The following is a 23161-nucleotide window of genomic DNA, read 5'->3' on the forward strand; positions in this document are numbered from 1 at the left end:
ATAACTGTGTTGCCCCTGTGTTTCTGCTGGGCTTTTTCTAGATTTCAGTCCCTTCACAAATAACAATAAGCAGTAGTGTAACTAGGGTGGGGTGCTGACTTGGGGAGGAGGGTGGGAAGGAGGTTGGAAAATAGCTTCTGCAGCTGAGCTGGAACTGCAGCTGCACAACCAGTGCTGCAGTGCTGCCAGCGCAAAGTCCCATGCATCCCACTGCCCCAGGCATCAGCTAAACTGCCTTGTTAGGACTCTGAATATAAGTTTCTGAACAGAGTCATCAGTGACCCTGCTGGTCACAAGTCATTGTTTCATAGGGGTAAAACCATTCAGTGGTTGTGACCCCTGATTGCTCAAATCACAGTTTTCTCAAGTAAGTGCCAAGTTCCTGCAACAAACTGAAAGCTCAAAGCTTACTAAGATTTAGTCTATATTAGTCTATATCAGCAGAATTTATACATCTTCTACTAACAAAAATGCTTATTTCATTTTATTTCTACCAATAAAGTAAGATGTACTGCTGGTTTAACTGGGGCTCCACTATAGCTTTCGCTGGTATATAAATGTCATAAAAATCACAAGCCCATATTGATATTACTGTATGGCGCAAGTTATGTGTGGCCTAAATAACCTGGCCTAAAGGTTATATTCAAACTAGAGGGGGAAATATAACCAGGTGTCCAAAAAAACCAAAACTGAATTGGTAAATTGACACAGACATCCCGCAATGTCACAGTTTCTATCTTTTAATAAAACACCCACTTTTTTTGTGTAGGAAGGTGTCAGAGGGCAGAATGGAGAAAGTATTGGGACACATTAGTTTTGCTCATCAGCTATTCAGCCTAAGCATATCCTTAGGAAATGACTTGACCTTCATTTTAGAGCCAGGGTTGATACAGTAGGATACAGAAGAGGCTACATGGTGACAATATGTTCCTTTTTTAGTCAAATCTGTCTGAAGTGGCACCCATCTTTGTATAACTCCTAAAATGGAGAGGAGAGAGATTTATTTGGGCCAACTTTCTAATTTGTGCTATATGAATCTGAAGGCATAGAACAAACCAAGTTAATTTTTGGGATCTAACACATTGCATCAGCTCCTCCTGCTGAGGCACAACCTGAACAGGAAGTACATATTTAAAAAACAAACAACCACCCACCCTTTTATTTAAGAGACCAGTCCATACTACACTGAAGTCAATGGGAAGATCCTTTAATTTTAAGGGGAGTTGGGGCACACCCTATGTTATGACTCCAGAATGCGATCTGCTTCAGAGAAGTGCTATTTACATTTTGTTTCCTGTGTGAAGACTGACAGATGTTCAAGACTCAGTGCTACTGTGCTCATGGATTTTCATGTTATACCATCTCTATTTGTAAAACATTTTACAATACATGATTCTAGGGATCATATCATCTTAATAGCAGTATTCTGAAATATGAAAGATTGGACATGAATTCTTCCTGTACTATAAGGAAGGTAAGATGTATCTCCAAAAGTATACTGTCATTCAACATTTAATTTCCCCTACTCGTAACCTTGATGTCATGGTAATTTGGGTTCAACTTGTTCTGCAGATTAGTACTTCTTTTAGAAGTACTGTGATAGTAATCTAAATTCACTAGCCTATGCAGTGATTAAATAATTTCCTCTAATTTGCATTGTATATGTTTATTACGTGCTGGAGGGTGTTCTTTGCTCTTTTATTTTTACTGCTCTAAAATACTATGCCTGACTTTTTGGCATAAGTGCAGTATTGTTATAGCTACTAGGAAATTTTAATCTGATTACAATACAAGTTACCTCTCAATACTGTAAAAATGCCAGTAGATAGTAGATAGATATTAGGACACAATTATCTGCTACTAATTTTTAGTGTTTGGAAATTATTAATACTGAGTTAAGTCAAGCTTTCACTGTGGTGTTATTTTTTTTTAATTCTGTATTTTACAAGTTACATGTTCATGCAAATATCAGTTCATATAGTAAATTGGTAACTGAAAATAAACTATATGTTGGTATATGTTCATATGGCAATACTAAAGCCACAAGAAATATAGAGTACAGCATGTGTATTATTATTTGTGCTTCATCTATTATACCATTGTCAACAAGAGCTCATTTTTAAAATATATAGCTCTTTCCAGAAAATTCTCATTTTGAACGAAACAAAACTACCAGTAATAATCAGCAATAAAAATAATGATTTGAAATACAGTGGAAACCTTCATTTTCAAATGCATGACCTGGCCTTCCACACAGGCAAGTGGTTGCTAATGTCAATATGCATTAGAAATGCAATTGTACTACAGTACTATACTTAGATGTGGTTGAACCACGTTTATAGCTTAGGCCATTAAAGAGCATTAAAACAAAAAAAAAAAAAGAAAGAAAAAAAAAAGTAAACTAGGTTAAAAGGGAAGATGTCCTGTTGCTTAGCTAAAACATTCAAGTATATCTATAATTAGTATAAAATTGTTCAAGATAGGCTACAAATTAAATATTTATATCCAATAGAACATAAACATGCCATATGGAAAATAGGTTTCCATATTTTTTCATCACTTTTGAGGATTTAAAACATTTTCATCTAGTATCAAAAACTTTGATTTTAATAAAATTAGCTGGAGGGTTAAAAGTTATGTGCTCTCCTCTCACAAGAACTTTGCTTAGCTGTTCTTGTCTGAGAGGAGAAAGTAAAATCTAATCTATTAAGCCCAATCTTTTTAAAAATTAGCAATATTTTCCTAAAGTATATCCACCAAGCAATTAAAATTCCACAGTACTCAAAAACAAATTAACCAAATGGCAAAAGAAATTAAGTTTATAGAAAATAAAAAGTGTAAAGTATAATATATTTGAATACGAGATTATATGTGTTTTCCTTTCAACAAGCCAGAGTGAAATGGGAAATGCCCAGCTGCCTTAGTTGGAACTAACTCAAAACTTCATCCGCTTTGGTTCAGTTCTCAAAATAGGGCACATGACCTCTAACTAAGACAGTACAGTAGGATGATTTTACACTGCACCTCTACTCCTACTGCCCCCCAATGCAAACTCACTCAGTTTAGCGAGTACAGGTGGAGGGGAAATTTGACACTTGCCTCATTTTAGTGTTATCTGGTTTTGTAATGCATTATCCCTAGCAAATTTACCTCTATCTTTAGGAACAAAGATGACATCTGCCACAGAGTGGCTTACACTTGTCTGTCTGCTGCTTCCCATGTCATGTGCCTGACATGAGTTAACCTCCCTTATAAAATCTAATGCGAGGGAAGAGAATTTCTCATCCAAGGTGTCCATAGCACGCCTCTTGACCTACTTGAAAAATTATGACAAGATGCTCTGTGATTTCACTTATTGCCAAATAGCTGTGAAAAGTAATCAGAGAACACCCTCAACAGAATTTTGACAATCTATCCCATATTTACATGCATGTTTTAAAATAAATTTGAAAAAATATTAATTCTATTTGTTTTATTTTTTTTGCAATAGGTTCATGTTTTAACAGAATGAACACAGATGCAAAAGATGGCTTTTCTTCTGACTGGTTAAAAATTCTAAATTGCATCTGATATCTTGATAATTATCTAGGGTTTTTTTAATTAAAAATTATAATCCTATTTTCTTGTTCAAGATGTTATCTTAGTTGTTAGTGACAGCTGTTAAAGCGTTGCTAAAAATACACACAGTACAACAGTACAGAAAAGTTAAGTGCTCCTTGTGAGGCACAAGCAGAAAACAAATGAGGTTTCCACTGAATTTGTGGATGACTTCTAAGCATCTTGCACTCACTCACATGGGTGTTTTTAATTAGCCATGATTACATGCAGTATATGGTAAAACAATGAAATATACAATATAAAGGCACTTATGGGTATTTATTTAGCATTTCTTATATATATATATATATATATTATATAATAATATTATATATATAATAAATATAATATATAATAAACATATATAATGATATATAATATTTATTTATTTATTTATTTGTATAACATAGGCCATTAATTTCAGGGGATTTTTGTTTTGCACCCTTGTTTCGGGAAAAGAAAATGAGTACAGGAGAAGTAACAGAAATTGACTGAAAACTAACAAAAATGTACTCTAGGTAAAACTATGATTTTTTTTTCAAACAGTAAAGCACTCATTACTGAAATAGAGTGACTGCATACATCCTATTGAACTTACTGTACTGTTGTTGCTTGGTTGGTGCTGATGTGTTCAGGTGGACAGTTCACCTGCCTATGAACTTGAGATTCTAACCCACACTTTATAGCTACGTTAAATGAATAAAGTATCTAAATTCCAAACCATATGTTATGAGACAAAATGAGAAAATAAAAGAAGCAAAACAGAAATGTTCCAAATTTTTGTTATAATACACTGCAGTAGGTTTCTCCTTTTTAGCTGTATTATGGCGAAATATAGAGCATTAGTGTAGGCACAGTAAAATATGATTTGCTTCCAATAATATAGTAAGCTAATTGTGAAATTATGCTATTGAATACTCTATCATCTCAAAGTCTGGCCTTACAAGTGATTTATCCATCTCTAGTTAACACTGATCAACAATTGTCCATAAACTTTTGATGGATGCTTGGAGGAACCAGATTAAAAAATGAATTAAAACCAAAGGCCCTAATCCTATAAAGGCTTATGCACTTTATTTCTGAGTAGTCCTCCTCCTGCATGCTTAAGCATGCTTGAACACCTTGTTGAGTCAGGCCCTTAAAGTGTGGCCAACTCTTCAGCCTCTATGTTTTTATTAAGAAAATAGAGCTAGAAGATATCTAGTGCCCTAAAATTTAAAAAGAATCAACATTTTAAAACATCCCAGCCATTAGTGGAATATTAATAAAAACTGTCATTAGTTTCAAGTGTCCACTTTTTGATACCCAAAATAAAGTTACTTTTTTCTGCATTAGCTGAAGGCAAAAAAAGATACATCTTTACCAACACTAACTGGTCAATTATCACAATCAAGTTTGTGAGGATTTTATTATACTCATTTCAAAGCTGTTGAAAATGCAGCACAGAGATTAAAACCAGCATATTTAAACTTGGGTATAAGCATGTAAATCTACATAGAGGCACCTAAATGAAAATGAACAGATTTCAGAAGGGATGGTCCTTCTTCAGCTCCTATTAAATTACATGGGAAATACAGGTGCTGGATTTAAACTCACCTCAAAGAGCCAAATCGGAGAATCTCGACCTATGTAACTTAACACAGAGAAGCATATCCCTCAACTAGCCAAAGTCCAAATGTGGAACAGATTGTAAAACAAGGCCCTAATATAAAGCACACTAAAAATTAGTCATGCAGGAAACTTAAAATGCTCTGAGATTCATTTGTTTAGTGTAAATAAGTCACTGCACCCTCAGCTACCTGGTTCTGCATTTGGTTTAGTAAAAGGTATCATATTGGAACCAAGAGTTCCAGATTTTTGCATTTCTTGATGTAGGATAAATCGTTTTGTACAAGAGAAGTGCATGCACGTAGAACTTAGACAACTTTGGGACTTCAAGTCTGACCCAGGGACATCAGAGAAATGTGGATGTCACCCTAAGAGTCAGTGTCAGAGCTGAGATGAGTCCCTCCTGCTCTCAGTTCTCTGCTTAGGCCTTGCTGATTCTCACATGACAGCGTCTTTTCTTTGCAAACAAAGGTTAGGGTGACTGTTTAGCAGTGGAGATGGTTCTGCTGAGGGAAGCTTGTGCTGAGTGAATCCACTCACAAGACCGTCATCGTTTTGGGGATCTGCCTAATAGAATCAAATGGTTATAACTATGGAGGGTTTTTGCCCTCCCTGCCAAAAAAACCCCCAAACACAGAAAAAGAAACTAACCCGCAGTGGCTGCATCACAACTGTGACTTTTAGGAACTACCAGGACAAAGCTTACCTCTCTGAGCAGCCTGCATCTGACTGATTTCTGGGCTCTCCCCGCCTGGAAAGGAAGCACTAGAAAGCCAAAATTCCCCTTTAGATTTTGTCCAGTGCAGGGAGGGAGGGCAGCAACTAGCTCTCCCTTCTAAGAGCTGGGCTTGAAGAAGGGGGCCATGATGCTGGAGCAGACCCATCACCCCTGAGGGGACTTGACTGACTTGGGAGTCAACTTGACCTCACCAGCTTTGCATGGGTGCAAGAGTCCTCTGAGCTTTCAGTAGGGTGGCCATCATGGGCGACTGGTGCCACATTAGTCGGGTGGGGGCACCAGTCATCAACCGGGGGAGAGTCCCCATGCAGCCAATCTTGCTGACTGGAGGGTCCCTGCCTGCAGCTGACTGTGAAGTGGCTGCAGGCTCCTGGAAGCAGCTGCAGTGCTCCCACTCCCCAGCAGCACTAGCAGGGGGGGCACCGGCGCTCCCGCTTGCCCCCCCCGCACCCCTCACCTAAGTGGTGAGCACAGCCTGCCAGGGGGTGCACTGGCGCTCTCAGGGGGTGCACATTCACCCCCCTGCAGCCCCTACACGTCGCCACTGGTGGTCATCCAGGAGGACAGTCTGGTTGTCCTCTGTCCTCTCTTGATACGAAACCGGGCGCCTTTCCAGCCTCTATTTTTAAAATAGAGGCCGTAAAGGCGGTGGGGTTCATACAAAGAGAGGGCAGAGGGGCAGAAAACCAGAAAGTCCTCTAGGATGGCCACCCTAGCTTTCAGTGGGGTGGCAGGACCCCCCCCCCCCCCCGTTTCCATGTGGCAATGGATGGTGGGGGGAAGATTTGCTGCCCTGCCCCCAACTGCTGGCACCCTGGCAAGCAGGCAGGGGCCCTGCACTGCCAGGCAGGCAGCAGCGTCTCCACCCCCGTCTCTTTCCTCCCCACTCCCCCGCGTGATGTCTGCAGCTCGGCCTGCCTGGCTGGCTGGCCGGGGCCTGTGCTCTGCCCGCCTCCCCCTCTAGGTGTCTGGTGCGCCGGCCGGAGCCGAGCCCGCCGGGGAGGGAAGGGTGGGCTGGCCTCCCCCTCTCCAGCCTGCGCCGCTGTCAGAGCCGACAGACACGCTCCGCCTGGGGAAGGGAGAGGAGAGATACTCCTCCCCCCCCGCCGCCACCCTCCTCCCTCTTTCCCTCCCTCTTTTCCTCCAGCCAGCTCCACAAACCAGGAACCAGCCGCCTGCCTGGCCGTGCGTGAGAGAAAACACGGGTGGAGGAGGCGGGGGGCGGGGGGCACCGCCGAGGCAGAGGCAGCCCCGGGAGGAGGAGGAAGCTGAAGGAAGGACAGACGCGGCGGGAGGCAGCGTAGAGGCGAGGAGGAGGCAGGAAAAAGTTTATACCCTCCTCCCTCCCCTTCCTTGGTGGCGCAGATGGGAGTTTTACCTGGAATGACTTAAGTTTTTTTTTTTTTTTTTAAATATTCAGCTGGATCCAGCCCTCCTCCTCCCCCCATCCTCCTCCTCCAGCAGCAGGCGAGGGTGTGACAGCAGGAGGGAGGGGAACACCCATGCACCCAGCCCCTATGGGGGAGCTGTCAGCCACAGCACGGAGGACCTGATCCGAGTGGACTTTACTGTTCCCAGCGCTCCTATTCCCGTCCTGCCGCCCGGGCTCCTACAGGAACTGCTGCTGCTGCTGCTGGGCTCGCCTCGGAGGTGGTGGCAGCCCCTTGCAAGGATTTTTTTGATTTTTATTCTTTTGATTTTTTGTCTTCACGCCGTCCTCGGTCCCGTTCCCCCTCCCGGTTACTTCGTGGCTAGAGGGGGTCGGATGGTTTGTCGGCGGTAGCTGGGGTCTCGCCTCCTCAGCTGCCCCAGCATGTCGTAGGAAAGGTGAGTGCAGTGCAATCACTTCGCCCGGAGTGCGAGGGGGAGAGAGCGGCTGGGCTGGGCTGGGCTGGGAGGGGGCAGCGATTAGAGCAAGAAGCAAGGTCCAGCTGGATCAGCGGGGGGGGGGGGTGGGGGGGGGCGCACATATACACACAGGGGAATTGTCCCTGGGCACTGATCTGCAACACACACACACAAGCAACACACGCACACACACGACTTGTCCCTGGGCACTGACCTGCAACACACACACAACACACACACTGAGGAATTGTCCCTGGGCACTGATCTGCAACACACACACACACAGCACACACACAACTTGTCCCTGTGCACTGACCTGTAACACACACAAACAACACACACACACACAGAGGAGTTGTCCCTGGGCACTGATCTGCAACACACACACACAGCACACACACAACTTGTCCCTGTGCACTGACCTGCAACACACACACAACACACACACACACACACTGAGGAATTGTCCCTGGGCACTGATCTGCAACACACACATGCCACACACACAAAAGCAACACACACAACTCATCCCTGTGCACTGACCTGCAACACAGGCACACACACACACACAACACACACCCACAGAGGAATTGTCCCTGGGCACTGATCTGCAACACACACACAACACACACACTGAGGAATTGTCCCTGGGCACTGATCTTCAACACACACACAAGCAACACAGACACTCACACAACTTGTCCATGGGCACTGATCTGCAACATACACACACAGAGGACTTGTCCCTGGGCACTGATCTGCAACACACATACACAAAACACAGACACACGATTTGCCCCTGTGCACCTATCTGCACCAGACAGTGGTAGATCCAGGTCAGGATTAGTCCAGTGGAAATCAGGTAAAACTTAGCTAAAAAGAAGACACGATTGCTTAAACCTCCCCCGCTCCGTCCCCCTCCCCAGCAGGGGGATCTCTGCCCGCTCTGGGAGCCTGACTCCTTCCTCGGCCCAGTGTCTGCTGCTGGGTTGAGAAGTGCAGATCAATATTTGGCAGAATAATTAAAACATGAAAAGGCACGTGACTTATATAAAAAAAAATCCTAAAAGGTCTTCGCATGATGGGGCCCATTTCATAATAATAGTGATCAGGATGATCATAACGATGTTACTAATAAGGAGGATGATCATAAAGGTAGTCCTCAGCTGTCTGAGGTAGGAGACGGGTTAAAATAATAATAATAATAATAACCTGGCTTTGTTATTATTGCTATTATTATTGTATCATGATCATTATTATTATGACCATTGCTGCTGTTGTTACTGCAGGATTCATCTGAAAACCTTCCCCCACCTCTCCCATTCCCTGGGACTTACTGGGAGTTATTCTTGTCTGGGAATTAACCGGAGAGACATGGGCTGGAGGAGGGTGTGCGCGGGGGGGGGGTGCCCGTGCCAGGCTGTCGCTGGCGGGAGGACGAGAGGAAGATCCCTGGCACTGGCGGCAGATGGAGACGCGGGGGCGGGGGGGGGGCGCGCGCCTTTTGCACTGATCTTGCGGAGGGTGGTGGCTGCGCGCGAGGTGGGGCGTGCAGACCCGCTAGGAAAGGTGCGCCCGGGGCTGCAACTTGGGGAGCCAGGCAGCAAAGCCCCGCCAGGAGAGGGTGGGGACGACGACACACACACACGTGCCCTGAGTTTGCAAAGAGTGGGACTGAGCCCCGTGCGTGGGACTCCCCCCAGCCCCACGCCTGCCCCGCTAACCACGCTCCTAACTCCGGGAGCAGCAGGGAGGGCAGCGAAGGGCAAGTCCTGGCCCGGGCGCGTTCCTCGGGGCGCCCCTGTCTGGAGGGCGGGAGGGAAGGCGGGGATTCAAAGGCCAGGGCAAGGCGAGGCCGGCGGAGGTGGAGGTCAATCCGCCCCGGGCGCCCCGTGCACAGCGCGGAGGGGGCTCTGCCGCGTGTCCGGCGACAGGCAGCGCAGCGCAGCGTCCCCCGCCCGCGCGGAGCCGCCACGGGAGCTTTTCGCTGCAGCGGAGCTGCCGGAGGCCCCAGGGCGGGCCGCGGGGAGCAGTCCGAGGGGGGCTGCAAGGTGCTGGGGGGGAACCCACAACCGGCTCCTGCGGCTTTAAGGGCAGCTACATTTTCCAGCTTGTGTCGCAGCAACTTTGTATCAGTCATGTCGCCCGGCGGGTGAGCGACAAGCGGGGCGGCCCAATGAGAGGCCCGCCGGACCGCAGCCCGCCAATAGGGGCCGGGGGAGGGCGGGACCTTAACTTGAACTTTATCTGGGCATGTGACATGGTTTTAAAAGGACTTGGCACCTTTCCTTCCCCCCTGCTCTGTGTCCCTGGGAGCCGGAGCGAGCGCCGGGCCGGAGCCGGCCGCCGGATGTCCATGCCCCGGGGGATGGTGCTTTTCCTCCCTGGCATGTGAAGCCACCAGCACTTTGTGGCCTGGATGTTGGATCTAGGTGGGCTGCAGTGTGGGGGCGACAGCAACAGGTAGAGAGAGGCAGGCGGCGCAGGTGTCCTCTGCGGGCTCAGGGTCATTGGCTCCAGGCGGAGTGTGTGTGGGGGGAGGGGGCTTTGCCTTGCGGGGGGGAGGAGTGCGTCTTTGGAGAAGGAGATGCTGCATGCTTTGATTATTTTTGTTTTCCAATGACCCCTTAACATGCTCGTGGCCCCCTCCCAAAGAAGGTCACCCGCCCAGTCATTGCCCCCCAGGGGAGTTTGCCCCAACCCACTAGAAGTTGTTGTTTGCTGCAATTAAACAAGCAAATTCCCAGAACAGATTAGTAATTGTTTAATGTTCGGAAGAGCTCAGTCCCTTGCATTACCTTGCAGTGTCACATTTGCTGTCTTAAATCTTCCAGGCGCGAGTCGAAGCAAGGCAGATTAAAGAGTGGGCAAGCCAGGGGCTCTCAGGCATGGGGCACCCCTCAGGAGACCAGTTGCCCCCTCAGAAAATGCCAGCTCTTGGTTTTTCTTTTGACGACAGAAAAGTAGGAGACAAGTCTTCTCTTGCAGAAAACTCAGACTGGAGCAGGTGTGAATGTTTTCAGTGACATGTGAAAACTTCAGGTTTATTTGGGAATCGTGTTTCCACACCGAATAGTGCTACTGTTGTGCAGCGCTCTGCAGCACCCTTGAAGGGATCTCAAGGCACCCTGGGTGAGGATCGCTGGTATATGTAATGACCTGCCAAATGTGGTTTTGTATAAGAAGAAATCAGCAAGACAGTCAGTTTGTTACCTGTATTTCGTGGTTATTTGATTTTGGTTACAAATATCCACAAAATATGTCCCTTGATTTCTCAGGCATCATTTTGTTTTGTAAGGTCAGTCCAAGAGGACTGTGGCCTTCCTTATAGTCCTTTCTTGGCCTGTTTTTCAACCCTATTCTGCAGTTCCGTTAGTGTAACAAAACATTTTCATTCCCTAAATTACGTGTCCAAAATTTAGTTCACCCTGTTTACATTTATAGCCCACTAGAGAACACTTATTTTTTTCATGAAAAAAAATAAAGTTAAAAACCCTTTCTTAGTGTGTAGGGAGCATAAGCATGAGCCTGATTTATGTTTTTAAACATAAAACAAGGTATTTTACTTGCAAGTTTCATATTTGTATAGCGTGCTGGCAATTGCAATGGTATTTGTGTAAGAGCTTTTTCTCCCTGGTTTTGTCTTAGCTTATGCCATCACAGAATATTCTTACAAAATTGACTGACAAGTTATAAATTAAGCGTTCGGTCACTGAAAGATGAGTGAGAGACTTTACAGGGGGAACACCTTAAATTAAGCAAGTATATCTTTGACGTTTAACACACAAAACTTGGCAAATAAGAATCAGCCAGAAGTATATAGATTCTATATAATATGTAATAGTCCTGTTTTCAAAGCAAACATTTCTTTTTAAGCTGATCCTAAATGCAAATGTACAAATGAAAGATTTGAATACCTGAATTTAAGTGTCTTAAAATGTAAACTAATTAGGAAAGTTAGAAGTAGAGATTTTAAAACAGTTAAGATGCTTTCCCCTGAAAATCCAGTGTGATGCTCCATGTTTTAGGACAACTGGAGAAATAAATATATCTATTTTTTTTCTCTCTTGAAGGGCACATTCCATTCTTGTTTCACATGCACAATATCCTATAGGGTTAGGGGAATTATGCAAAAGAGGGGGACTATATTCTGCTTTTCAGTTATACTGTTTAGCCCTAGAAAAGTACCAGGGAATAGGCAGGAGTAACTGAGGGAAGTGTGGCCTCATGTGCTTGATCTTGCACTTTAGATTTTCAGGCATCGGTGTGAGCATAATCAAAATCATTGTAAGTAGTGCTCCGGGGAAGACAAGTCAGTTTCAAGGTTGAAACTTGGGTCTCCTGGGTAGCATTACTTTTAATTCATCCAAGTGGCTCAAAGATAAATGAAATTTAAAAAAAAATCCAATGCCACCAGGAAAAAAAGAAAGACAATTACATTTTCAAATTAGACATAGTCTTACAAGTGGATCTTGGAATTCACAAAACTAGATTTAGTTTTGATTTTCTGGTATCTAAGTGACCTTTACATCCAGGGATATCTGGTATCTTTGATTTTTATTTGATGGTTGCTGAGAAACTGGTTTCATGCCTGATTGATTGGAGACTTAGATTGCAAAGGACTGCATTTAGTGTTATGCTTGTTGGTGTAACAGTTAAGACAAACATGCTGATTATTAAGTATATCTTTGGGGGGCTTTGGGAACTGGTACATTCATAATAGAGCTGTCTTCTATAAAGTGTTAGATGTAAAAAGTATGCAGTACTTTTAACACCTAATGCAGTTTCCATCATTATTATCAGCATTTGTTTTAGCCCTGAGTCACTTACTAGAATCAGTAAAACTAAATGTTGTATTAAGGAATAGCTATTATAATTGCATATAAAAAGTAAAAAGATTGGTTTAATGATTTTTGTTTTTGCAAGTGGAGGGGCTGGAGGGAAGGTGGGGAGGGGGGAGAAGGGATTCTTAAACCCATCAGCAACCCTGAACAGATGTCTTAGTGTCAGAATCTACTGCAACACTTCCTGCTGACAGTAACCAGCTCCACCAAAGAATCTCTTTGCTGTACATTTTATGTATAAATTTAGAGTTAAATTACATCAGGCCATAAAAAGCACCTTCCCAGGCATCTTGTCCCTCCCAGAATGTATCTGCTGAAGAGAAATCTTTTTCCTGTAGATGCTGGACTAGGGCATTTGCCAGAGATTGGCCTAAGCATTGTTTACAAACAAGCTTTAAAAGTTTGACAATGATTCGACAGGTAGGCTAAGGTTTACTTCTGTGTAGGTCAGCACAAGACCTATGCACTATTTAAGTGCGAGGTCTTAAACAGGACTTAAGCTCAGGCCTTGTGTTGAGCCTCTGTCCAACATTGGAAGTCATTCTAAAACCATATTCAAGGCCCTAATAAGTGCCTTGAGTCTCAGAAATGCTGAGTACCCTTAACTGTGATTGATTTTACTGAGAATTGGGGATGCATGTCTTAAATCAAAGCACATTTCTTTTGGTGTTTAAATACAGATTTAGGTGTTTTAAGCATTTATGCTTGAAAATTTTAGCTTGTGTGAACAGAGTTAGATGTATGGAACAATGGTCCATTGATGACCAGCAGCATTTTTTGTTGTGCAAGGCATACAAGATCATGACTTAAGCTTAAAGCATACTATCTGCTTTCAAATGATTTTTTCCAGCTTAATTACAGTGTTTAAGGAAGTCTTTACTTATTGTTTAATACATGAATTATGCATTAAAATGAAATGCTGATCTGTCAATGTATTGGTAAAGCTAAACAAATTGGATTTCTTTATGCGAAGCTCATGTGCATTGACATTTGATTTTATACGTGATTTAAAAAAAATGCTAACAACTAATTCCATAAAACCTTGTTCTTCTCTGTTAGATTTCTGTTTGATTGTACGTTTTATTCACATCCTTGAGTTGCAGCTGTCCTATGTGAGAAGTATTTTGCTTACAGTATCTTTTAGAGTTCAGTTTACTTTCCTCCATTTAGCTACCTGGAAAGTGGCAGAGAGGGGCTGGGGAGACATGTCCCCATTTATTGCATGTTCCTTCCCAACAATTCTGTACTCGCTTTTACTCTGCAGAAAGCATCTGGCACTCACTCAGCCTTTTGCTCCCCCCAGCACCTCCAGCTAAGGTTTTTTTAACTGCCAGATGTGGGTGCACAAGCAGCGGGTAATCATGATCTTGCTTGCCTGCATGTCACCGTTTGGGATCAAAATCTAGTTCTTCATGTTTAGTACATTTTTTAAAGCAGCGTTTATGATATTAGATTAGATACAAAAATGCTTTTAACACCTTTTTATGATCTTCTCTTTGTTGTGTTGCAGCATAAAAAATATTATAAAAATACCTATCATTTATTCATTTTACTTTCTTTGTATGTGTTTCTGCTAGTTATGGAGACGAAGGGATACCACAGTTATCCAGAAGGCTTAGATATGGAGAAACGGTGGAGTCAAGTTTCTCAATCTGCAGAATACTCTTCTCTAGGTGCTGGGGAGCAGACTGATGAGAGTAATTATATGGAGATTGTAAACGTAAGCTGCATTACTGGTGCTTTTCCAAACAGTAACGCTCAAGGAAATGGTAAAGAAAAACCTGAACTACTCGCTTGCCTGCAGCAAGACAGTAATCAGCCTGGTATTTTAACCTCTGACATCAAAACTGAGTCAGACTCAAAGGAACTTTCAGCAACTGTGGCTGAATCCATGGGTTTATATATGGATTCCATACGAGATGCTGATTATACCTATGATCAACAAAATCAAGGAAGTCCAGGAAAGATATATCAAAATGTTGAGCAGCTGGTAAAGTTCTACAAGGAAAATGGCCATTGTTCCTCTCCCTTAAACAATGCGACTAGGCCATTGAGATCTTTGATGTCAGACTCTGGAAGTTCTGTGAATGGTGGTGTCATGCACACTATTATCAAAAGCCCTATAATGTGTCAAGAGAAAAGTCCTTCTGGCTGTAGTCCTCAAAACATGACTTCTTCAGTTTGTAGTCCTGCTGGAATCAACTCTGTGTCCTCAACTACTACTAACTTTGGAAATTTTGTAGTGAACAGCCCAATCAACCAGGGAACTCCTTTGTCATGCTCACCTAACATTGAAAACCGGGGCTCTATGTTGCACAGTCCTGCACATGCTAGTAATGTGGGGTCTCCACTTTCTAGTCCTATAAGTAGCATGAAATCACCAATTTCAAGCCCTCCTAGTCATTGCAGTGTGAAATCTCCAGTCTCAAGTCCTAATAATATAACTATGAGATCTTCTGTGTCCAGTCCTGCAAATATGAACTCAAGGAGCTCAATTGCCAGTCCTTCCAACGCCAATAACAGGTCCACTCTTTCTAGTCCAGCTGTTAGCACTGTGGGATCATCTATCTGTAGCCCAGTAAACAATTCCCTAGGATTTTCTGCTGCTGGTACCCCCGGTGGACTTAGCAGAGGCCAAGATACTGTTCCTAGTCCAGAAACAAAAGACAAAGGTGCTCAAGAAATCACATTTCCTAAAATGGAGGAGATAGAGAATGCCATCTCAAACAACGGTCAGATGAATCTTGCTCAGTTTATAAAACCTGAACCAGATGGAACATTTGGTAGTGCATGTATTGGAGAAAACAGCAAAATCAATTCTGATTCTCCATTTTCAGTACCAGTAAAGCAAGAATCAGCTAAACATTCTTGTTCTGGTGCCTCCTTTAAAAGGAATCCGACGATAAATCCATTTCCATTTTCAGATGGTTCATACTTTTCTTTTATGGATGACAAAGACTATTATACCCTTTCTGGGATTTTAGGACCACCTGTTTCATCATTTGATGGCAGTTGTGAAGGCAGTGGGTTCCCAAACCCAGGCCTACCTGTGGGAATTAAACAGGAGCCTGATGATGGCAGCTATTATCAAGAGAACAGATTGCCATCCTCTGCCATTGTCGGTGTGAATTCAGGTGGACAGTCATTTCACTACAGGATTGGAGCTCAAGGCACAATATCTTTATCACGACCTGTAGCTAGAGAGCAGACTTTTCAGCATTTGAGCGCATTTCCTCCAGTCAGTACGCTAGTTGAGACGTGGAAATCACACCCTGATTTGTCATCCAGAAGAAATGATGGGTATCCAGTTCTAGAATACATTCCAGAAAATGTGTCAAGGTGAGCAATGTTTTTCCTCCTACCTAAACAATGTGTAAATAAACATGAGTTTTATTTATTTCTCACTCACAATTAGTCTCAATATTTTCATTTTAATTTCTAAGGCTGCATGCATGTTTCTTTATGAGTGCATTTCAGTGTTTATTATTAGATGTATTAGTCAGTTTCTCCATTAATCTTGCTATCTTTTTTATTCTGGGTGGATTAAAGTCAACATGCATGCTTCACATTCAATATTTAGATACAGAACATATTGTAGTCTATTGTTGTTAGATGGGAAGTGTTAGTTTAGGTATCTTTATTTTCATAATCAGAGCTTATTTCAGTTACTCTCATGGGTTCCATTATGGATGTTCTTTCTTTGTTGTTACGTTAATGCCTTGTACCTGAAATGGAATGTTGAAATAAGGGTAAAATAAAATAAAAAATGATGCATTAGGGTTTTTTTTAAGTGTTCGTGGTTATAGAGTAGCATAGGTCTTTAACTGGTTAAATTTCAAACTAATCATGAGAGCCTGTGGCAACATGTTACTTATGTTTTCTAACTGTATGAATATTATGGTTTACACAGAAAAATGCCTCTAGAATTCAGAAGGGTTTTAAAGACGTAAGACGTTTGAAACAACTATGTGGATAATTTAATTTCCTCACTGTGAATGGAGGTGAAATATACAAGCATCATTTGGATTTTGTATTAATTTCTTGTCAGATTCGTCAGAAGTCATACTTTATTAAGAGATAGATATTCATATACTTGATACTGGAAGGCAGATGTATTCAGATAAAAAAAGATGTAGACAAAGGAAAGTGTAAAAACCCTGCAAATACTTGCATCAAACTTTGATATTAGAATTCTGTTAATTATTTACTATAGTACTGTGATAAATGTATAGTTTAATAAATGTATATTAACTCCATTGCATAATAACAATAACTATAATAATCTGCAGATATATAACACTTTTCAATGCCGAAATTAACTTGCCAAGGGATATACTGAAAGTCAAGGGAAGAAAATTCAGGTTTTTCTCATTTCCAGTGCTTTGCTCTCTTCAACAGATACATTACCTCTCTTTATGAATGTAGCATCTTCCTTTTTCTCCGTGGGGAAAAAAAAAATCACACAATACATTTTTCTATATTTACACAATTAATGTGGGTTTTTTTTTTTTGAAAACCAGTTTTGTGGATTTTTTTAATGATAACTAGAATAGGCTAGTGGTGGCTGAGAGAAAGACAGGAATTTTTAGTGGAAAGACAGAAAAATAAATATTAATATTGTCTTCTTATAACCCAGTAAACATTAGGTGAAGAAGTACCTGTCGAGTACTTTGCATCAGCGCTGTCATTTTTCAAGCTGTTTTTCACTTTTGCTTTGGCTAGTCTAAGCACATATTGTATAAAGCATATACTCTGTCAACCCAATACATATATTTTTGTAAGTGTCTCCATTTCAAATGGTTATATTCCACCGATAATACTAAACTTAGAATGATTGCTGGATGATTGATAACAGGTTTAAACTACTTTTTGAACTAGGGAGCCTGAGGTATTACTATGTTTACGTGATGATGTTTTCCTAAATTTTAATCTCTAGATAGCAGGGAAAAAAATCTCAGTGGAGTTTTGGTGAAATGTTAAAGAGAAAAGGGCCAGTGTTTCAGTCTTGTTTTCATATTGAGTTCAGTCATTTGTTCTACTGATGTTCATGACAGTAGTTGCACAAATTAAATTCTATTCGTCATGAGGTAGGGTTATAGATGTTCATAGGGTACAATGACTTTTTTGTAGATTCCATTTTATGACATGGTACACAGAGAAATATTGGTAATTGAGCATGGTCATCAATACTGAAATGTTTAATGACAATTTCTTACCAGGCATTTGGAAGCATTCATAGTTTTGTGAGCTGCTTGTTGCCCTTGTCACTGATAGGGCTATGGAAAAATGTAAATTGGCAGCTATTTCGAAATGTGAGGGAGAGCTGCTCCTTGGGACTGTGCATCAGTTTTTATCTGCATGACCCTGTAGGGATACACTTGTATTAAAACTGCTCCAGCATCAACCCTGTCTCATCCAGGGTAAAAGTTAGGCCAGATTTACTCATTTTATAGATTCATAGATTCATAGTTGTTAGGGCTAGAACAGACCTCAACAGATCGAGTCCGACCCCCTGCATAGGCAGGAAAGAGTGCTGGGTTCAGATGACCCCAGCCAGGGTCATTTGCGTCACTATGGCTAGATAAAGACATTCAAAAAGCTTGAGGCGGAATCAGTCTAAGTTATGCAGTTTTCTGTAAGTGGTGTGGTTTAGATTGGTAATGAACAGAATACACATTTGCCCTTTGGTGAGGGAACAAATCTTAGATCAGGTTCCACCATTTTTAAATCAGTCGGTGTGCCAAACTTGTGTTCCATTACGAGTATAGACTGATTTTGTGTGACAAACTTCTGTTCTGTTATGGGTACAGACAGGTTTCTGATCACGTATACTGGTAAAAGTGTAATGTCTGTATTTGGCCTGTAAGCTCAGCCAGACTTGATAATAACAGCCTAACAGCAGGGGTGGGCAAAACGGGACGTATTCGATTCAGTTTCGGATTCAGCCCAGATCAGGGACAGTGATTCAAGTCGTTGATTTGGATCACTGTCCCGATTTTGATTCGGCTGAATCCGAATCTGAAGATTCAATGCTGATTCAGACAATCAGTGATTCAGCCATAGACACAGCTTTAAATGTTTTTTCTACAAACCTTGAGGTAGCAGGTGCAGCTCGTGAATGCTGCGATGCTGGGGCAGATGGAGTGTCCCACAAGAGCGCGCTCCGCCCACCCCCCGCATGCTCAGTGGCAGACCTGGAAGTGGACCAGAAGTACTTCTGGCTTGGTGATCAGCTGTGGGGGGACCCCGGGTGCCTCTCCAGACCCAGGAGGTACCAATCGGTGAGTGGGGGGGGGGAGGGGTCTGCCGTGTGCTCCCCAGCAGACCTGGAAGTAGACCAGAAATGCTTCTGGTCCACGTGGGTCCACTGCTGAGCAGGCTGGGGATGCTCCATCTGCCCCAGAATCTCAACATTCATGAGCCTCCTGGTACCTTGAAGTATGTAGAAAAAAAGCTGTGGCTATGAACAGCAGCATTGCAGCAATCGCAGCAATCATCGAATCTCTCCAAATCGATTCAGACAGTTCTGTTTCGATTTGGAGAGATTAAAGGGTCTCCTGATTCGACTTGGATTTGGAGATTCAGCCGCTGAATCAGGTCAAATCTCCGCTGAATCGAATCAGCGATCGAAACTTTGCCGAGCCCTACCTAACAGATGCTAAATTCTACCAAGCTGCAGCTCCCCATCCCCTTTTGAAGCAGGTACAAATGTACGTTTATCCATATCCTAGCTCTACCCCATATTTGTCTTATATTTAGAACAATGAACCTTTAAAGCAGCAGCATCAGACAATAAACTCTCTAGAATACTACTTTTCTCACCTTTACGTTCTACCTTGATGCATTGTTGGTGTTTCTGGTAATGTTACTGTGCATGGTCAATACCCTAAAATTTATAATGTCAAATTTACTGCTCCACCTGTGTGGAGCCCCAGGGTCTTATGGCCTCAACTGTGTACTATATATTTCATAATCAGGGCATATATCATTATTTCCACTGCATAACTATTGTATTATTAAAACAGAAATGCTGTTAAGCTGCTTGATACAGCGTCATACTTACAGTTGCAACTGGAGTCCCATCCCATTATGAGCCTAATTTACAATCCTCCTTTGCACCCCTCCCCTTCCCTGCCCCGTTTCTATAATTTGAGGGGAATAAGTCTCTTATTGGCTTAATAATTTTTGGATGAAGAAAACTGTATTTTTTTTTTACCCAGTTGGAAATACATTTCAGAAGTAATTTTAGCCTTATGTATTAATAATAATTTCATATCTCATTTTAAAGGACAATATATTCCTTGAATACCCTTAACTCAGAAATGGGTTGTAGTTTTATATAAAGCTTATAATACAGTTTTCTTCATATTGGTTAGTTGAGATTATTATTTTTTTAAAATCCTTAGAGATAGGAATCTGTTTCCTATAGAGAAATGAATCTTCTCTTTTCAGTACCAAACGGCATCTGTTCAAATGTCTTAATGTACTGAAGAGACATGTCATAAAGACTTTACATAAGGTATCTCATATTTTAGAAACTTCATTCTTGATAATGAGTGTCAAACTCAACCTCTGGGTTGACTCTGTCTGGGTCCCTGCTGACAATACTCAATGCCCTAATATATTTTTCAGCCACCCCTCTAGAGCATGCTACTGCCATTATAAAAGCCTGATATCACTTCACTATTCTTGTGTTAGATTTCAGTTTCAACATCTTACCTCTCACACTTCATCTACGTACCAAATACCTAGAAACCTGGAAAGACACTGAATGTCTGGGAATGGAGTAGAGTTTAATTTTGTATTTTAGAATAAATATTGATAATAATATTAATGAGAATGAATATTCCTTTTCTTTTAAAAGATCACCTTCTCTGAAGCTGAGCTTTCCCAAGTCCGTTATTATTGTACTGCTAACTAGATCTAATCAATATTATTCAGTCTATCAGGTTCTTACCACATTGTTGATTGTGGCTGGTCCCAGCCATTATCAGGAATATTCTGTCTTTCTTATAGTTACTTTGTTACTTGTCACCTAGAATTGTGGCTTTTTTATGTTAGTGGGAAGCACTTATTATTTATAGAAGTAATACTCAATATGTTTGAGGAGAGGATAGTTTTCCATGCAAAAATACATTCTCCTTGGAATCTTGTTCTTATGCTAATATGTGTGGATAACATGTCACTTTCTTTTAAAATTAGGTGTATAAAATCTGTTTCAGCTTCACAAATTTAGGTATTTCTTTCATGATGAGTGGCATCTTTAAATAAATGTCAGGGTGGCTTGTAAACTAAGACATAGCAAAGTATGGTTTAAAACCAGTCAGGTATGTTTGGCTTTGTGATTTTATTGACAGAAATTTAAGTTGAGAATCAAAATAAGACATTTTTTTAAGGTGATTGTTCATCTGACGCAAGATACAGTTCCAAGACCTATGTTCATGCCAGCTGTTTAATTTTCAAAACGCTCTGGGAAAATGTCATAGCAGCTTGAAACAACAGTAAAATTGAGGAGGATGACCTTTCTTCTGCTTTAACGCTTAGCTGAGGCTTTTTCTGCAAATGTTCTTTTTTCCCAGAAGTTCCCAGAAAACCTCACACATATAAGCTCTATTTCTTATTCTTCTCAGCCATTTTCATGGAAATAGGTCATTTCTATAGGTTTTAGTAAGGGTTTGCAGTAACAGCAATTTGAATAGTATTAAAATTTACCTATTGGTGCAGGTCATCTCCTCCATAGTAAAACCCTTATTTTATCTTTGTGATGCCCCTTCTACATCCTAGTGGGTATTAGGGATTTATTTGTCCTATCCTTATATTAAAGGCTATGAGATTTATCCTCTGTGCCAGTGGATCCTGTGATATAATAGTCCATTTTGGCTATGCTACCATGGATCTCTCTAGATTGTCATTGTGTGTTTGTGGGAATGAAACAGGAGACTGCAGGCAAGCAAATATAGTCTCAGTTTGCATTATCTTTACCAAGGTGCCCTTCTCAAGCTAGGAAGAGAACTGTGTACCTCCACTCCTTGTTCACTCACTTCTCTACGCTCTGTAAAGTTTATATTCCTTTCTCTACTGTAGGGGTGTCAAAGTGGCTTGGTCCCTCTGTGGGATTGCCCACAGGCTGGATCCAGACCCACCTCTGGTGGCAGGACAAGTGGAATCAGGGAACTGTGTGGTTGATGCAGCTGTCACTCACCTCCAGACACTGACATGTATCCCCAACAAGGCTCCATACCCTGGATGTCAGCAAAGGAGTCTGGCCCTGCTTGCCAGACCCCCAAATCCCCCGGCTCCTCCCAGGGGTCTCATGTACCAGATGATATGGCTCTGGAGGCCAGATCTGCTTTCCTTTAAGATTGTGGTACCATGGAAATAGCTGCAAGAGTGGAAAGATTTATGTGCACCTCTTCCCATGGGCTTGAGAGGAATAATGTGGGTCATTTACTTAGATTTGTGATTCAAATTGGTACTTATTCAGAAAGTTGACAAAAGAGAATTAGTCATTTGATTTTTATTCCTAGTGGTAGAGGAATAATTTTGTTCAATGCCATTCCAAGATGGTTTTAACATTCTTTTTTCCATATTGTTGTGGGCAGTTTTGTAGAGAGAATGCTCTCATGGTTTGAGTACCTAAATTTTCAATGAATAATTCTGGTTATAATGTGAAGTCACAATATTCCAAATATTTTGTAAATAAACTTTATTATGTTACCTCCAGTATTCACCTAACAAATAATGTCTAAGACAGAGATAAAGGTCTGGTAAATATTATTTCTAAAATATATGATCACCTTTGCCTCCAACTTCTTGGAAAAGTACCTAGCTATTATAAATTTCTCTCCATAGTGCACAGTTTCTCTCTAAATATTATTTTGTAAAGTATTTTCCAAAGTAACAATTCTTTCCTATTTTTAGTTAATTTTAAACATAATTTTCCCTTCTTGCAAATGCTAAATGAAAGAGAATCTTTTTTAGTTTATGTATTTATCATACTGTTTTCCAGCAATTCTTTGTGTAGCCCTAATAAAGCAGCAGTTTCTTTGCATTTTACTACTACTAGTATAAGCGTAAATTAATCTAATCAGTTTACATAACATGGGAGGTCCAGTGCTTAGCTGTACCTGTTTAATACTTCACATTTTTTTTAGTGGTGGGGCTTTTTTTCTTAATTCACAAGCATCATTTTTGCACAATTTTAAAATACTCTTAAAATTTGATTCAATGCTTAATTCCTAGTGAAATAGAATTGAGATACATAAGATAACTTAAAATCATTGCAGCATCAAAAACTGCCCATGAAAAATCCATATACAGAAAAGTATGTACATAATGAGGCAGTCTTTGTAATTTATACACTGTGGTTCTTCATTTTTAAATATGTTTATCCACAACATTGGCTTCTTTCTTTATTTTAATAATTTCAATATTGTTTCTATGTGGAAAATCTTGAGATCATCAAGTTCATGTGCTGTTGAACATTTACAATGGAAACATACCAACTCAGACTACCAAATTTTGT

At 41.5% G+C, this 23161-nt stretch overlaps 1 protein-coding gene and 2 long non-coding RNA genes across 6 annotated transcripts in view; 1 reads left to right on the forward strand and 2 right to left on the reverse strand.

Moving 5' to 3' along the window:
• The window catches only part of LOC109281647 (uncharacterized), a 47318-nt gene extending 39736 nt beyond the window's left edge, over positions 1–7582 (reverse strand). The window contains exon 1 of the long non-coding RNA XR_009459815.1: positions 7494–7582. This is a non-coding gene — a long non-coding RNA (uncharacterized LOC109281647). The remainder of the gene's footprint in view (positions 1–7493) is intronic.
• Positions 4987–6670, reverse strand: LOC132248340 (uncharacterized). The gene is made up of 2 exons (XR_009459515.1): positions 5857–6670; positions 4987–5772 (listed from the first exon to the last, which is right to left on the reverse strand). It is a non-coding gene; the product is annotated as an uncharacterized LOC132248340 (long non-coding RNA).
• NR3C2 (nuclear receptor subfamily 3 group C member 2) overlaps positions 7158–23161 on the forward strand; it is a 320035-nt gene continuing 304031 nt past the window's right edge. The window contains exons 1-2 of one of the 4 annotated variants that reach the window (XM_014611489.3): positions 7158–7771; positions 14214–15975. In XM_014611489.3, the coding sequence (XP_014466975.1) occupies positions 14216–15975 (1760 nt within the window). In that variant the 5' untranslated portion in view covers positions 7158–7771; positions 14214–14215. Of the gene's footprint in view, positions 7772–10047; positions 10256–10377; positions 10925–14213; positions 15976–23161 lie in introns of those variants that run through there. The other 3 variants (XM_019477542.2, XM_019477552.2, NM_001287313.1) reach the window with 3 other exon arrangements.

Source organism: Alligator mississippiensis, chromosome 2 (genome assembly GCF_030867095.1).
Source record: "Alligator mississippiensis isolate rAllMis1 chromosome 2, rAllMis1, whole genome shotgun sequence".
NCBI classification, from domain to species: Eukaryota; Metazoa; Chordata; order Crocodylia; family Alligatoridae; genus Alligator; species Alligator mississippiensis.